This window comes from Crinia signifera, chromosome 6 (genome assembly GCF_055691185.1).
Source record: "Crinia signifera chromosome 6, ASM5569118v1, whole genome shotgun sequence".
NCBI classification, from domain to species: domain Eukaryota; kingdom Metazoa; phylum Chordata; class Amphibia; order Anura; family Myobatrachidae; genus Crinia; species Crinia signifera.
This window is the reverse complement of record NC_139222.1, coordinates 5,395,289-5,412,789: the sequence shown is the minus strand read 5'-3', so window position 1 is coordinate 5,412,789 and position 17,501 is coordinate 5,395,289. Positions and strand designations below refer to the sequence as shown.

General features: G+C 49.5%; 1 protein-coding gene across 1 annotated transcript; it reads right to left on the bottom strand.

Moving 5' to 3' along the window:
- Positions 1-5,718: 5,718 nt before the first annotated feature.
- On the bottom strand, positions 5,719-16,108 carry LOC146009880 (uncharacterized). Its single transcript, XM_083150464.1, has 5 exons — positions 15,919-16,108; positions 15,438-15,565; positions 13,509-13,697; positions 8,422-8,530; positions 5,719-8,081 (listed from the first exon to the last, which is right to left on the bottom strand). The coding sequence occupies exons 2-5, from the start codon at positions 15,513-15,515 to the stop codon at positions 6,670-6,672; spliced, it is 1,788 nt and encodes a 595-aa protein (XP_083006590.1). The 5' UTR covers positions 15,516-15,565; positions 15,919-16,108; the 3' UTR covers positions 5,719-6,669.
- Positions 16,109-17,501: the final 1,393 nt, after the last annotated feature.

Here is a 17,501-nt window from a genome sequence, read left to right as displayed (position 1 = left end):
CTAATGTCCTAGGACTGGTGGACTTTCTGCCCTGGGGAAACCAGCCCTGATGCCTAATGTCCTAGGACTGGTGGACTCGCTGCCAGCCCTGGTGCCTAATGTCCTAGGACTGGTGGAGTCGCTGCCCTGGGGAAACCAGCCCTGGTGCCTAATGTCCTAGGACTGGTGGACTCGCTGCATTGGGGAAACCAGCCCTGGTGCCTAATGTCCTAGGACTGGTGGAGTCGCTGCCCTGGGGAAACCAGCCCTGGTGCCTAATGTCCTAGGACTGGTGGACTCTCTGCCCTGGGGAAACCAGCCCTGATGCCTAATGTCCTAAGACTGGTGGACTCGCTGCCAGCCCTGGTGCCTAATGTCCTAGGACTGGTGGAGTCGCTGCCCTGGGGAAACCAGCCCTGGTGCCTCATGTCCTAGGTCTGGTGGACTCGCTGCATTGGGGAAACCAGCCCTGGTGCCTAATGTCCTAGGACTGGTGGACTCGCTGCCAGCCCTGGTGCCTAATGTCCTAGGACTGGTGGAGTCGCTGCCCTGGGGAAACCAGCCCTGGTGCCTCATGTCCTAGGTCTGGTGGACTCGCTGCATTGGGGAAACCAGCCCTGGTGCCTAATGTCCTAGGACTGGTGGACTCGCTGCATTGGGGAAACCAGCCCTGGTGTCTCATGTCCTAGGTCTGGTGGACTCGCTGCATTGGGGAAACCAGCCCTGGTGCCTAATGTCCTAGGACTGGTGGACTCGATGCATTGGGGAAACCAGCTCTGGTGCCTAATGTCCTAGGACTGGTGGACTCGTTGCCCTGGGGAAACCAGCCCTGGTGCCTAATGTCCTAGGATTGGTGGACTCGCAGCATTGGGGAAACCAGCCCTAGTGCCTAATGTCCTAGGTCTGGTGGACTCGTTGCCCTGGGGAAACCAGCCCTGGTGCCTCATGTCCTAGGACTGGTGGACTCCCTGCATTGGGGAAACCAGCCCTGGTGCCTAATGTCCTAGGACTGGTGGACTCGCTGCATTGGGGAAACCAGCCCTGGTGCCTAATGTCCTAGGACTGGTGGAGTCGCTGCCCTGGGGAAACCAGCCCTGGTGCCTAATGTCCTAGGACTGGTGGACTCTCTGCCCTGGGGAAACCAGCCCTGATGCCTAATGTCCTAGGACTGGTGGACTCGCTGCCAGCCCTGGTGCCTAATGTCCTAGGACTGGTGGAGTCGCTGCCCTGGGGAAACCAGCCCTGGTGCCTAATGTCCTAGGACTGGTGGACTCGCTGCATTGGGGAAACCAGCCCTGGTGCCTAATGTCCTAGGACTGGTGGAGTCGCTGCCCTGGGGAAACCAGCCCTGGTGCCTAATGTCCTAGGACTGGTGGACTCTCTGCCCTGGGGAAACCAGCCCTGATGCCTAATGTCCTAGGACTGGTGGACTCGCTGCCAGCCCTGGTGCCTAATGTCCTAGGACTGGTGGAGTCGCTGCCCTGGGGAAACCAGCCCTGGTGCCTCATGTCCTAGGTCTGGTGGACTCGCTGCATTGGGGAAACCAGCCCTGGTGCCTAATGTCCTAGGACTGGTGGACTCGCTGCCAGCCCTGGTGCCTAATGTCCTAGGACTGGTGGAGTCGCTGCCCTGGGGAAACCAGCCCTGGTGCCTCATGTCCTAGGTCTGGTGGACTCGCTGCATTGGGGAAACCAGCCCTGGTGCCTAATGTCCTAGGACTGGTGGACTCGCTGCATTGGGGAAACCAGCCCTGGTGCCTAATGTCCTAGGACTGGTGGACTCGCAGCATTGGGGAAACCAGCCCTAGTGCCTAATGTCCTAGGACTGGTGGACTCGTTGCCCTGCGGAAACCAGCCCAGGTACCTAATGTCCTAGGACTGGTGGATTCATGGTGAAGTGACCCCAACACTGTGCCACTGTCCCTACATTGAAGCTGATTCAGACCTGCTTGCTGGGCTGCGAAATCCCGCTTGACGAATGTTTGCAGGGGCTGCGCATGGGTGTGTTTGGGGACACTTCCATTCGCATTCAGCCGCTTGGAGGAAAAATCATTCAATTTATCTCACCAGCTAATGATTTCTCCTCTTGTCCCTGGAGCTTGCAGCCTTTCGCACAGCCGGCTACAAACAAAACAACCGCTTCCGCTGGCATCATCCACCCGCCCCTAGCAGGCATAACCACGCCTGCGTTTTCCCTGACACTGTCAAGTAACGACCGGTTACCACCCAGAAACGCCGGCTTCCTGTCAATCAACTTGCGTACAGCCAGCGATATAAAATGTACCGGATTTTATTGCAGGATGGGCTTGTGCATGCATACTAATATGTCGATTGTTAATCCCCGGCCCTTATTCTGGTTGACTCCCTCTTGTGCGAATTCGCAAGATGGAACGATGTTTTGGGGGTAGAAAGGGGCGTGGAGTGCCGGGCGGGGCCATTTGCATATGTGAACGCCCAGCGTTTCATGGGCGTTCCCATGAAAATGCTGGGCGTACCCATGCTTATGCGGTCGTGACACATGTGCGGGGGCAGACAGCTGACATAACGCCCGCCCAATTCCCTGGAAATCTACATGCATATGTACGAGTGGTCTGGACCACCACTACATATGCGACCATCGAAAGATGGGGGAGGTTCCCACTGGCATGCAAATGGATGTTTATGTAAAACAACCATTCACATGCCGGGCAAATAAACCCGGCGTGTGAAGGGGGGACGGGCGTACCACCATTTGCAGGGTGGGTTCTGGTTGACTCGCAAGGGTGCGAATGCGCTCCCAAGCAAGTCAACCAGAATGAGGACCATTGACTCCAGTCTAGTCATTATCTAGGGCAGTGGTAGCGAACCCTAGCCCTCGAGAGCTACCAACAGTTCACATTTTCCAGACAACCTAGCTGCTGCACAGCTGCACTCATTAATCACTGATACATTTTAAAATATCCACAGATGAAGCTAATTAGCTCACTTGTGATTCTGTGAGGAGACCTGCAAAACATGCACTGTTGGTAGCTCTCGAGGACTAGGGTTGGCTACCCCAGATCTAGGGCCCTACCACCAAGGAGCACCGCCATTACATCTTCAGCCTATCTCTTGTAGCGGTGGCCAACACCAAAAGAAGAACTTCATCAATTCTTCTTTAGCCTACATCGGAGGTGGCCAAACAGGTCCTTGAGATCTACCAACAGCTCATGTCTCCCAGACCACCTGTGGTTCTATGGAATGTGTCCGTTAAGAATGAAGGCACCACATACTTGCAATTGTGCGTTGGTAATGGCTTCACCTGTGCACCAACCAGGTGGTCTGGAATACTAGAGCTTGAGAACCGGTTTGGCCAGCCCAGGCCTACAGAATACTAGGCCTGCACATCAACTATCTAACTCCTTACGCTTTCAGGCCCTATAACAATGCTGCCATTTTCTCCCTCTATTCTCTCCCTGTTCGGAGTGGCCGTTTATTCCATGGACCAGTTAATGGCAATCATATAATTCATGTATGTCATACTTGTAGGCATCTTGAGTGTATTCATATAGACTCATAGCACCAACTAAGATGCACAGTTGCAGAAGTGTATTGTAAATGTAGTGTCATGGATTCAAATGCAATGAGATGGCGGTCCTATGGACATGTTACACTAGTGTCATGAATGTGAAGCAATAGTACAATGATGCTAAATCGTTCATGCTGGAGGTCTTACTCAGACAGCAACGGTCTAAAAACATATGTGCTAATCTCTGACCATGGCCATTGAAAGGGCTTTTGCAAGTCAACTAATGCTCAGTCATTTTACACTGTTTGGAGGGGAGACATACGATATCCCAGCGGTCAAAAGATTGATTCCGAATCTGACAATCCCAACGGCTCCATAGCACCCTAACCCTCTCCACTAGTGCCTAACCCCCTTCTTAGTTCCTAACTCTCCGCAGTTTAGCCATAATCTTCCTCTCCCCGCAGCCTAACCTTTAAGGCCCCCATACACTAGTAAGATTTGGGACGATTCCACCGATCTTTCAACGGATCGGGCACAGAAATCGGAGGTGTTTGACATTCCATAGGACCAGAAGCGCGGTCCTGTGCGCATCAAGTCGGACCCTGGAGATTGAACCACCTGCACATAAAATCTATACGATCAAACTCATCAGCGGCACATTGCGGGTGCTGTTTTAGCACCCACTATGTATTGGGTCCTATCCATAGGTGTGTGCCAGAGGTGAAGTACCGCTCGCACACACCTTTTGCAGGGGCGGAAGGTGCCAGGCGGTGGGACGGGAAGCAGCAGAATTAAAAAAAACACTGGCATTGATGACAATGACCATAGAGAGGCCCCACCACTTTGGTGCAAGCAGTTGAACCACCAAGCCTCCTGAGAAACTCTGGCCCCAACTCAAGGACCTCTTCATCACTGGGCTTCTATGGAGAATCCTGTAGATGTTCTCTGCCCTCTGTATGTCACGATTTAACAGGATTCCCGACCATGTTACCTTATGGAATCCCAGCACTCCTTATCAAAAACACCAACGTTCCTGTGAAGGTTCGGGGTTCCAGATCACTCAGGCATGGCAGTAGGTGAACCAGAACAGAATGGTTGATAAACAGCTTAGCACTCTTCAGCAATACAATCCAAAACAGTTTCCCTTTTTCCCCCATCACCTCTTAGCCTAGGTCACCAATGTTCTTCAACAATAGAGTCTCAACTACCCCATTTCCTACCAACGGAGGCTGCAGAGCGCCATTGGACCAACCTCAAAATCGAGAATTCGAGAGATGAGTGAAAAAAAAAAATGTTAGACTTAGGAAACAATATTTCTTTATTACAGAGCACATGAACATTAGGTACATCATTTACTCTGCCCCACACATCTCCCCAAAATTCATCCAGATCCACTTCACGCTGAGCGGAAATAACCATCCTAGTTTCGACAACACAGGACAATAACTACGTAAACTTCCCGTAAGGGTACATGTAAATGCAGAAACTCTTATCGGGGAGGATTTGGAAATCGACTATCTTAATCCTCGACATGGAATATATTGCAAAATTTCAGCAAGAACCCATATATCGGACCTCGAGTCATCAACTCGGACTTCAACGAACATGCTAACGAACATCGTGTGACCATATACATTACTTTTCCCCAAAAAATTCTGAATTTCAAATTTGATTAAATTTGGGAAGCAGAAGTCAACAGAGAATGGGCCTGGAAGAATACAAAGGCGTCAAACCAAAATATAACTGAGAAGATCTATATGGATTCCGAAGACTGAGGTAGAGAGAACGGCAGAAGACCACTCCGATGTTCCTGAAGACTGTGGCGGGTGACAAACTGAGGTCCTGTAGGGTCTAAGAAACATAAGACATCCGAACTCCAATTCCGATTTTGGATTCTGTGCCCCAGGGCCGGTGCAAGGCACCGGAGCGCCCCAGGCGAGTCGGGGTGGGGGCGCCCCGGTGCTGGGGGGAGGGGTACCTGTCCTGCAGCGCTGTGTATTTAAAGCTGGCGGCGGAGGCAGCGGGGGTCCCTGCAGTCCATTAGAAATAACAAGCGCTATCCGCCGGGCTATGCGGAAGCGCTTCTGTTGTGAAAACACTGGCAGCACGCTGATTGGCTGAGATCAGCGTGCGCCGTGCTGCCAGTGTTTTCACAACAGAAGCGCTTCCGCATAGCCCGGCGGATAGCGCTTGTTATTTCTAATGGACTGCAGGGACCCCCGCTGCCTCCGCCGCCAGCTTTAAATACACAGCGCCGCAGGACAGGTACCCGGGCGGCACGGGGTGAGCAAAATGCCGCCCTCCAGTGGCCGGCGCCCTAGGCAAATGCCTAGATTTGCCTAGTGGTGGCGCCGGCCCTGCTGTGCCCACTTCTATGGATGTTAAGATATCGGGCTGGCTAGCTAAAAGTCTGCGTCATATGAGACCTCTGGCACTTGCCCTATTCTCAATTCAAAAGTACTTTTTTATTTGCACCGAAGAGGCCCTTCCTGAACCTTTGTGACACAACCTTCTACCTCTCCATCCAACGTACTAGATACACATGGCGAAATGCGTAGGTTCTGCATGGTCTGGATTTGTAGGCACCACATTTTTTTAAGCAGGCAAAGTGCGAAAAGACACAAGAAACAATTGGCACACTGTACGTATAACGCCATGGTCTCGGTATTAGAGCTAATATCGTGTTAAATGGTCACAGTGTCAAATATATCAGATAAAGGTTCTTGAACCCCATAAACATTGTATTAAATATATCTACTACAGGCTAGTGGGCAATGTTGCAAGTTTATGATTCTTCTAAGCTTTAGATATCTTCAAAATGGTCCTGAGGTTTAGACCACAGGAACCATTTTCACTCCAAACACAGATTTAAGCTAGCAGGAAAACATTTCCTTTGTTTAATTTTCAACACAATGGTCCCAATGTTTAAACCACAGGGAACATTTATATTCCAAACACAGGTTTAAGCTAGCAGGAAAGCATTTCCTTAGTTAGATTTTCAACAAAATGTTCCTTAATATTTAGACCACAGGGACCATATTCATTCCCAACACAGGTTGAAGCTAGCAGGAAAACATTTCCTTTCTTCAATTTTCAACATTGGACATTTCCATAATATAAATATTAAAATTTGGAAAAATAAACGTGGCTATGATATAACATTCGAACAGATCACGTCTTGTCCACAACGACGTGAATCGCCTTTCATTTCTTCTCGAGTTCTGTTTCAGAGTGCTGCAACAGATGCTTTTTAAGAAGAGGTTTGACAGTAAAACTCTTCCCGCACACGTGGCATCCGAATGGACGTACTCCCGTGTGCTTCCTTTGGTGCATCTCCAACTCCGACTTCATGAAGAAACATTTCCCGCACGTAGAACAAAACAATGGTAAGGAGTGGGTCTTATGATGCTTAGCGAGAGAAGTCTCACTGTAAAAACAGTCGCCACACACTTTGCAAACGCAGAGCTTCAAGTCGGTGTGAATAACCTGATGCTTGACAAGGAAAGACATCTCCGTGAAACTTTTACCACATAAGTTGCATACGAACAGTTTGTCTACGGTATGGATAACTTGATGTCTAGCGAGGTCCAAGTTACTAGAGAAGCCCTTGTTACAGCTGGGACAGTTGTACAAGATCTCCATGGTGTTCGCCCCTTGACGAACGGTGTACACTGAGGCGTTTTTTCCAGACTTTTTGCTATTTGATCTTTTGTTGTGTTTTGGGATGCCAACAGCGTTCTCCACATGTCCAACAACGGTGAGCTTCAAAGTCGGCTCTGAAGTAAATACGGCCTTGTTTTTGAACTTCCCTCCTTTACGCGACACAGATTCTTTCGCAACATCAGTAGAAGGACGTGGTCTCTCATATGTGGTTGGACGCATTTCAGTATCTGTGATCTCCTCTTCTTCACCAGAAACGGGTTCCTCCTTAATACGAGTAGTTGTATACTGTATACGATCTGATGGTTTATGACTGTCAAGGATTTCGAGGGTTCCTTCATCACCTGAGACGGGTTCCTCCTTAATACGAGTAGTTGTATACTGTATATGATCTGTGGATTCGTGAACGTCATGGTTTTCAAGGGTTCCTTCATCACATAAAGCGGGTTCCTCTATAGTATGAGATGTATCCTGTGTGGGAGTATAATTATCAGGGTGTGTGAGGTCTTCTCCACCACATGAGACCAGTTCCTCCTTAATACGAGTAGCTGTATTCTGTCTATGACCCATGGGTGTATAATTATCAGGGTGTGTGAGGTCTTCTCCACCACATGAGACCAGTTCCTCCTTAATACGAGTAGATGTATCCTGTCTATGACCCATGGGTGTATAATTATCAGTGTGTGTGAGGTCTTCTCCACCACATGAGACCAGTTCCTCCTTAATATGATATTCATACTGTATTTGATCTGAAAGACCTTCTTCATCGCATGACATTGGTTCGTCCTTTATATGAGTGGCATACGGTGTATTATCTGTTGGTATACACATGTCACTGTATGGAAAATCTTCATATGAACTTTGGTCTTTGTAAACACTCTTCAAAAAATGATCTTCCGTCTCTCCTGGACAAAGGGATTGGACGCTTCCTAGAGATTTATTACAAATGGATCCACCTGTTGAAAACAAAAAATATTTGCAATTAACTTATTATCTTATTTTATTTTAATTGCACATTTTCCAAAAATAAAAAGTTCACATCGGGCAATCATTTTAAATTGTTTAGGACAGGAACATTTATTGTTTTGGCAGCAGATCAGATATATATCCGGGCACAATACTTAGAGATTAGTAACAGGAATATAGATCCACCTGATGTATTATATGGGGTGAAATAACATCCACGACGAAACGGTCTGGAAGAGGAGTTCAAATTCATGATATCTGGCAGAGTGTGGATGGTCTATACTTGTGGGGGGCGAGGGGGTGTATAAAGCTTTATTGGGATAGAGATACCTTGAGAATCGTCCATCATCAAATCCATGTAGAGATCCTGGTGTCCTTCTAAGTACTCCCACTCCTCCACGGAGAAATAGACAGAGACGTCCTCACATCTTACAGGTACCTGAAACACACAATTATACAGTCATCACCCAGACACATCCCCCGGTGTTACTGTATAACGCCCTATACCCAGCAGTCACCTCTCCGGTCACATCTCCCGGTGTTACTGTATAACCATCCCATTCCCAGCAGTCACCTCTCTGGTCACATCCCCGGTGTTACTGTATAACATCCCATTCCCAGCAGTCACCTCTCCGGTCACATCCCCCGGTGTTACTGTATAACATCCCATTCCCAGCAGTCACCTCTCCGGTCACATCCCCCGGTGTTACTGTATAACATCCCATTCCCAGCAGTCACCTCTCCGGTCACATCCCCCCGGTGTTACTGTATAACGCCCTATACCCAGCAGTCACCTCTCCGGTCACATCTCCCGGTGTTACTGTATAACGTCCCATTCCCAGCAGTCACCTCTCCGGTCACATCCCCCCCCGGTGTTACTGTATAACGTCCCATTCCCAGCAGTTACCTCTCCGGTCACATCCCCCGGTGTTACTGTATAACGTCCCATTCCCAGCAGTCACCTCTCCGGTCACATCCCCCGGTGTTACTGTATAACGTCTCATTCCCAGCAGTCACCTCTCCAGTCACATCCCCCAGTGTTACTGTATAATGTCCCATTCCCAGCAGTCACCTCTCCGGTCACATCCCCCGGTGTTACTGTATAACGTCCCATTCCCAGCAGTCACCTCTCCGGTCACATCCCCCGGTGTTACTGTATAACGTCCCATTCCCAGCAGTTACCTCTCCGGTCACATCCCCCGGTGTTACTGTATAACGTCCCATTCCCAGCAGTCACCTCTCCGGTCACATCCCCCGGTGTTACTGTATAACGTCCCATTCCCAGCAGTCACCTCTCCGATCACATCCCCCGGTGTTACTGTATAACGTCCCATTCCCAGCAGTCACCTCTCCGGTCACATCCCCCGGTGTTACTGTATAACGTCCCATTCCCAGCAGTCACCTCTCCGGTCACATCCCCCCAGTGTTACTGTATAACGCCCTATACCCAGCAGTCACCTCTCCGGTCACATCCCCCCAGTGTTACTGTATAACGCCCTATACCCAGCAGTCACCTCTCCGGTCACATCTCCCGGTGTTACTGTATAACGTCACATTCCCAGCAGTCACCTCTCCGGTCACATCTCCCGGTGTTACTGTATAACGTCCCATTCCCAGCAGTCACCTCTCCGGTCACATCCCCCCAGTGTTACTGTATAACGCCCTATACCCAGCAGTCAACTCTCCGGTCACATCCCCCGGTGTTACTGTATAACGTCACATTCCCAGCAGTCACCTCTCCGGTCACATCCCCCGGTGTTACTGTATAACATCCAATTCCCAGCAGTCACCTCTCCGGTCACATCCCCCGGTGTTACTGTATAACGTCCCATTCCCAGCAGTCACATCCCCCGGTGTTACTGTATAACATCCCATTCCCAGCAGTCACCTCTCCGGTCACATCCCCCGGTGTTACTGTATAACATCCCATTCCCAGCAGTCACCTCTCCGGTCACATCTCCCGGTGTTACTGTATAACGTCCCATCTCCAGCAGTTACCTCTCTGGTCACATCCCCCGGTGTTACTGTATAACGTCCCATTCCCAGCAGTCACCTCTCCGGTCACGTCCCCCGGTGTTACTGTATAACATCCCATTCCCAGCAGTCACCTCTCCGGTCACATCTCCCGGTGTTACTGTATAACGCCCCATTCCCAGCAGTCACCTCTCCGGTCACATCCCCCAGTGTTACTGTATAACATCCCATTCCCAGCAGTCACCTCTCCGGTCACGTCCCCCGGTGTTACTGTATAACGTCCCATTCCCAGCAGTCACATCCCCCGGTGTTACTGTATAACATCCCATTCCCAGCAGTCACCTCTCCGGTCACATCTCCCGGTGTTACTGTATAACGTCCCATCTCCAGCAGTTACCTCTACGGTCACATCCCCCAGTGTTACTGTATAACGTCCCATTCCCAGCAGTCACCTCTCCGGTCACATCCCCCAGTGTTACTGTATAATGTCCCATTCCCAGCAGTCACCTCTCCTGGTGTTACTGTATAACGTCCCATTCCCAGCAGTGACCTCTCCGGTCACATCCCCCGGTGTTACTGTATAACGTCCCATTCCCAGCGGTCACCTCTCCAGTCACATCCCCCGGTGTTACTGTATAACGTCCCATTCCCAGCAGTCACCTCTCCGGTCAAATCCCTCGGTGTTACTGTATAACGTCCCATTCCCAGCGGTCACCTCTCCGGTCACATCCCCCGGTGTTACTGTATAACGTCCCATTCCCAGCAGTCACCTCTCCGGTCACATCCCCTGGTGTTACTGTCTAACTTCCCATTCCCAGCAGTGACCTCTCCGGTCACATCCCCCGGTGTTACTGTATAACTTCCCATTCCCAGCAGTGACCTCTCCGGTCACACCCCCCGGTGTTACTGTATAATGTCCCATTCCCAGCAGTCACCTCTCCGGTCACATCCCCCGGTGTTACTGTATAACGTCCCATTCCCAGCAGTCACCTAACCGGTCACATCCCCCGGTGTTACTGTATAAAGTCCCATTCCCAGCAGTCACCTCTCTGGTCACATCCCCCGGTGTTACTGTATAACGTCTCATTCCCAGCAGTCCCCTCTCCGGTCACATCCCCCGGTGTTACTGTCTAACGCCCCATTCCCAGCAGTCACCTCTCCGGTCACATCCCCCAGTGTTACTGTATAACATCCCATTCCCAGCAGTCACCTCTCCGGTCACATCCCCCGGTGTTACTGTATAACGCCCCATTCCCAGCAGTCACCTCTCCGGTCACATCCCCCGGTGTTACTGTATAACGTCCCATTCCCAGCAGTCACCTCTCCGGTCACATCCCCCGGTGTTACTGTATAACGTCTCATTCCCAACAGTCACCTCTCCGGTCACATCCCCCGGTGTTACTGTATAACGTCCCATTCCCAGCGGTCACCTCTCCAGTCACATCCCTCTGTGTTACTGTATAACGTCCCATTCCCAGCAGTCATCTCTCCGGTCACATTCCCCGGTGTTACTGTATAACGTCCCATTCCCAGCAGTCACCTCCCCCGGTGTTACAGTATAACTTCCCATTCCCAGCAGTCACCTCTCCGGTCACATCCGGTGTTACTGTTTAACGTCCCATTCCCAGCAGTCACCTCTCCGGTCACATCCCCCGGTGTTACTGTATAACGTTCCATTCCCAGCAGTCACCTCTCCGGTCACATCCCCCTGGTGTTACTGTATAACGTCCCATTCCAAGCAGTCACCTCTACGGTCACATCCTCGGTGTTACTGTATAACATCCCATTCCCAGCAGTCACCTCCCCGGTCACATCCCCGGTGTTACTGTATAACGTCCCATTCCCAGCAGTCACCTCTCCGGTCACATCCCCCGGTGTTACTGTATAACGTCCCATTCCCAGCAGTCACCTCTCCGGTCACATCCCCCGGTGTTACTGTATAACGTCCCCTTCCCAGCAGTCACCTCTCCGGTCACATCCTCGGTGTTACTGTATAACATCCCATTCCCAGCAGTCACCTCCCCGGTCACATCCCCGGTGTTACTGTATAACGTCCCATTCCCAGCAGTCACCTCTCCGGTCACATCCCCCTGGTGTTACTGTATAACGTCCCATTCCAAGCAGTCACCTCTACGGTCACATCCTCGGTGTTACTGTATAACATCCCATTCCCAGCAGTCACCTCCCCGGTCACATCCCCAGATGTTACTGTATAATGTCCCATTCCCAGCAGTCACCTCTCCGGTCACATCCCCCGGTGTTACTGTATAACGTCCCATTCCCAGCAGTCACCTCTCCGGTCACATCCCCCGGTGTTACTGTATAACGTCCCCTTCCCAGCAGTCACCTCTCCGGTCACATCCCCGGTGTTACTGTATAACATCCCATTCCCAGCAGTCACCTCCCCGGTCACATCCCCGGTGTTACTGTATAACGTCCCATTCCCAGCAGTCACCTCTCCGGTCACATCCCCCTGGTGTTACTGTATAACGTCCCATTCCCAGCAGTCACCCCCCAGACACATCCCCCAGTGTTACTGTATAACGTCCCATTCCCAGCAGTCACCTCTCCGGTCACATCCCCCGGTGTTACTGTATAACGTCCCATTCCCAGCAGTCACCTCTCCGGTCACATCCCCCGTTGTTACTGTATATCGTCCCATTCCCAGCAGTCACCTCTCTGGTCACATCCCCCGGTGTTACTGTGTAACGTCCCATTCCCAGCAGTCACCTCTCCGGTCACATCCCCAGTGTTACTGTATAACGTCCCACTCCCAGCAGTCACCTCTCCGGTCACATACCCGGTGTTACTGTATAACATCCCATTCCCAGCAGTCACCTCTCCGGTCACATCCCCCGGTGTTACTGTATAACGTCCCCTTCCCAGCAGTCACCTCTCCGGTCACATCCCCCGGTGTTACTGTATAACGTCCCATTCCCAGTGGTCACCTCTCCAGTCACATCCCCCGGTGTTACTGTATAACGTCCCATTCCCAGCAGTCACCTCTCCGGTCACATCCCCCTGGTGTTACTGTATAACGTCCCATTCCCAGCAGTCACCCCCCAGACACATCCCCCAGTGTTACTGTATAACGTCCCATTCCCAGCAGTCACCTCTCCGGTCACATCCCCCGGTGTTACTGTATAACGTCCCATTCCCAGCAGTCACCTCTCCGGTCACATCCCCCGTTGTTACTGTATATCGTCCCATTCCCAGCAGTCACCTCTCTGGTCAGATCCCCCGGTGTTACGGTATAACGTCCCATTCCCAGCAGTCACCTCTCCGGTCACATCCCCCGACGTTACTGTATATCGTCCCATTCCCAGCAGTCACCTCTCCGGTCGCATCTCCCGGTGTTACTGTATAACGCCCCATTCCCAGCAGCCACCTCTCCGGTCCCATCCCCCGGTGTTACTGTATAATGTCCCATTCCCAGCAGTCACCTCTCCAGTCAGCAGCTGAATGATCTTGTTGGTTAGTTCCAGGATCTTCTTGTTGTTGAATTGATCATCTATCCGAGTCTCATCTGGAGGAACTAATACACAATTTTGTGTCCGACAAAACCCTTCTACGACCTGAAGTCTATTACTGCGTTCTGATCGTCCTCCTGGCTTCTTTACAATGATGTAATCCTACAATTTACAAAAATAACATATTTTTCTGTATAAATGATATTGGATTGGTTGAATCAATATATTAACCATTTACAATTAGTGATTTACATCACAGTGACACTCCCTCACCTCCCCAGTAACCTATATGTATTATACTATGTAAGTGATGTCACTGTCACCTCCCCGGTCACATCCCTGTTTTATTACTATAGATATAAGTGATGTCACTGTCACCTCCCCGGTCACGTCCCTGTATTATTACTATAGATATAAGTGATGTCAATGTCATCTCCCCAGTCACCTCCCTGTATTATTACTATAGATATAAGTGATGTCACTGTCACCTCCCAGGTCACGTCCCTGAATTATTACTATAGATATAAGTGATGTCACTGTCACGTCCCTGTATTATTACTATAGATATAAGTGATGTCACGGTCACCTCCCCGGTCACGTCCCTGTATTATTACTATAGATATAAGTGATGTCACTGTCACCTCCCCGGTCACCACCCTCTATTATTACTATAGATATAAGTGATGTCACTGTCACCTCCCCGGTCACGTCCCTGTATTATTACTATAGATATAAGTGATGTCACTGTCACCTCCCCGGTCACGTCCCTGTATTATTACTATAGATATAAGTGATGTCACCGCCACCTCCCCGGTCACGTCCCTGTATTATTACTTTAGATATAAGTGATGTCACTGTCACCTCCCCGGTCACATCCCTGCATTATTACTATAGATATAAGTGATGTCACTGTCACGTCCCTGTATTATTACTATAGATATAAGTGTTGTCACTGTCACATCCCTGGTCACGTCCCTGTATTATTACTATAGATGTAAGTGATGTCACTGTTACCTCCCCGGTCACATCCCTGTATTATTACTATAGATATAAGTGATGTCACTGTCACCTCCCCAGTCACATCCCTGTATTATTACTATAGATACCAGTGATGTCACTGTCACCTCCCTGTATTATTACTATAGATATTAGTGATGTCACTGTCACCTCCCCGGTCACCTCCCTGTATTACTACTATAGATATTAGTGATGTCACCTCCCCAGTCACCTCCCTATATTATTACTATAGATAACAGTGATGTCACTGTCACCTCCCTGGTCACATCCCTGTATTAGTACTATAGATATAAGTGATGTCACTGTCACCTCCCCGGTCACGTCCCTGTATTATTACTATAGATATAAGTGATGTCAATGTCATCTCCCCAGTCACCTCCCTGTATTATTACTATAGATATAAGTGATGTCACTGTCACCTCCCCGGTCACGTCCCTGTATTATTACTATAGATATAAGTGATGTCACTGTCACCTCCCAGGTCATGTCCCTGTATTATTACTATAGATATAAGTGATGTCACTGTCACCTCCCCGGTCACCACCCTCTATTATTACTATAGATATAAGTGATGTCACTGTCACCTCCCCGGTCACGTCCCTGTATTATTACTATAGATATAAGTGATGTCACCGTCACCTCCCCGGTCACGTCCCTGTATTATTACTATAGATATAAGTGAGGTCACTGTCACCTCCCCGGTAACATCAGAGGTATTATTACTATAGATATAAGTGATGTCACCTCCCTGTATTATTACTATAGATATAAGGGATGTCACCGTCACCTCCCTGTATTATTACTATAGATATAAGTGATGTCACCGTCACCTCCTCGGTCACCTCCCTGTATTATTACTATAGATATAAGTGATGTCACTGTCACCTCTCCAGTCAGCAGGTAGATGATCTCCAGGGTGATATTCAATATCTTTTCAGTCATCACATTTTTGTCCTTGTCCATCTTCAGAAGATCATGTATCAGTATATATTTGAATGAAACAGTCTAGCAGCCTGGAAAACATATTAATAACGATTACTTGATATAAAAATATATTAGACATAGTAATATTACAGATCAGTGATGTGTATCAGATAGTGTATGACCTCTCCAGGAGGACACAGTGCTCTGCTCCTGGGCTTCCCTGGTAATGTAGGATTGCCAGCACCTGTGGTGACACCTTTACCTAGCTCCCCACAGGTGCTGGCAATGATACATTACCAGGGAAGCCCAGGGACAGAGCAATGTGTCCTCCTGGAGTGGGTCAGGTTGGGAGCTATGTAATGCAGGGATGACATAGAAATCATATAATATACAGTATAATATAATATAACACCAGGGATTGCGATGCCGGAGACATACTCACCGTAGAATATCAGGAAGTCAGAATGATCAGAAACAAGGCATTGTGGGTAGTGTAGTCTTTTCCTGGTGATCACTAGAACATTAGAACTTTGTGTGTCCTTTGTCCTCCCTGTCGGCCATTTTGTGTGAGGCTGCAGCTTGTTTGTAAGGCTGTGCTATTATTGTCACATGACTGTGAGAGCCAATCAGAGCAGGGAGTGTAGCTGTGATGAGAACACGGTGGACTGAGGGCTCTGTTACTATGGGGACAGTGACAGTGACGTAAATATACACACACATATATAGATCAACATGGCGTACAGACCGTGGTGCAGGGGGGAGCAACCTTGTCCTGCTATTATACAGGGGAGCAGCCTGTGGTGTCCTGCTATTATACAGGGGAGCAGCCTGTGGTGTCCTGCTATTATACAGGGGGAGTAGCCTGTGGTACCCTGTTGTTATTATGATTATACAGGGGGAGCAGCCTGTGGTGTCCTGTTATTATTATTATACAGGGGGAGCAGCCTGCGGTGTCCTGTAATTATTATTATATAGGGGGAGCAGCCTGTGGTGTCCTGTTATTATTATACAGGGGGAGTAGCCTGTGGTGTCCTGTTATTATTATATAGGGGGAGCAGCCTGTGGTGTCCTGTTATTGTTATACAGGGGGAGCAGCCTGTGGTGTCCTGTTATTATTATTATACAGGGGGAGCAGCATGTGGTATCCTGTTATTATTGTTATACAGGGGGAGCAGCCTGTGGTGTCCTGTTATTATTATTATACAGGGGGAGCAGCCTGTGGTATCCTGTTATTATTGTTATACAGGGGGAGCAGCCTGTGGTGTCCTGTTATTATTATTATTATACAGGGGGAGCAGCCTGTGGTGTCCTGTTATTATTGTTATACAGGTGGAGCAGCCTGTGGTGTCCTGTTATTATTGTTATACAGGGGGAGCAGGTGGAGTCTATTAGTGATGGAGCATTACTGATATAGAATGCTGAGGAACCCATTTGGGCTGCATGTAACACCACCCTTGTTATGGACCTGCCGACACCGCCGAGTGTTTACATGGTGCAGCATTGTTTGTTTTTGCATTCTGTGTATGAGATATTGATAATATCAGCAACCTTGCTTGTATGACAGTATCCCAGTCTACACCGCCGCGTGTTGACTGGCCTATGCTTGTCATGCTATTACTATGCCCATCATAACACCGTCCATCATGCATTTTGTATTTTACATATATGGATGTGGGCAGCCAGCCATCTACCTCTTGTATCAGTACCCTTGTCGACACCGCCGTGTGTTGACTGGCTCATGCTTGTCATGATAATACTTTGTCCATTTTTGCACTGTTCATCATGTATTGTATTTTTCACTTATATTGATGTGGGCAGCCAGCCCTCCACTTAGCATTCCGGACCCAGCTGGCAGCGGCCCCATCATGCTGCAAGTTCCCGCAGCGCATCAGTCTCCCGCACCGCATATCCATAATGCCCGCACTCAGCCCCAGACAACAGCAGCGCAGCTGTACCGGATCTGACAGCCGCTATTAAGCACTGCTGAGCGGACAGGGGACACCCGGAGCCATCCTAGCGCTGACA

Excerpts from the sequence above, each read along its gene's own strand:
- LOC146009880 (XM_083150464.1), bottom strand. The coding sequence starts at position 15,515 with ATGGACAAGGACAAAAATGTGATGACTGAAAAGATATTGAATATCACC. Across the intron at positions 13,698-15,437 it reads TCTACCTGCTGACTGGAGAG|GATTACATCATTGTAAAGAA; the intron begins GTGACAGTGACA and ends TGTAAATTGTAG. Across the intron at positions 8,082-8,421 it reads GATGATGGACGATTCTCAAG|GTGGATCCATTTGTAATAAA; the intron begins GTATCTCTATCC and ends TGTTTTCAACAG.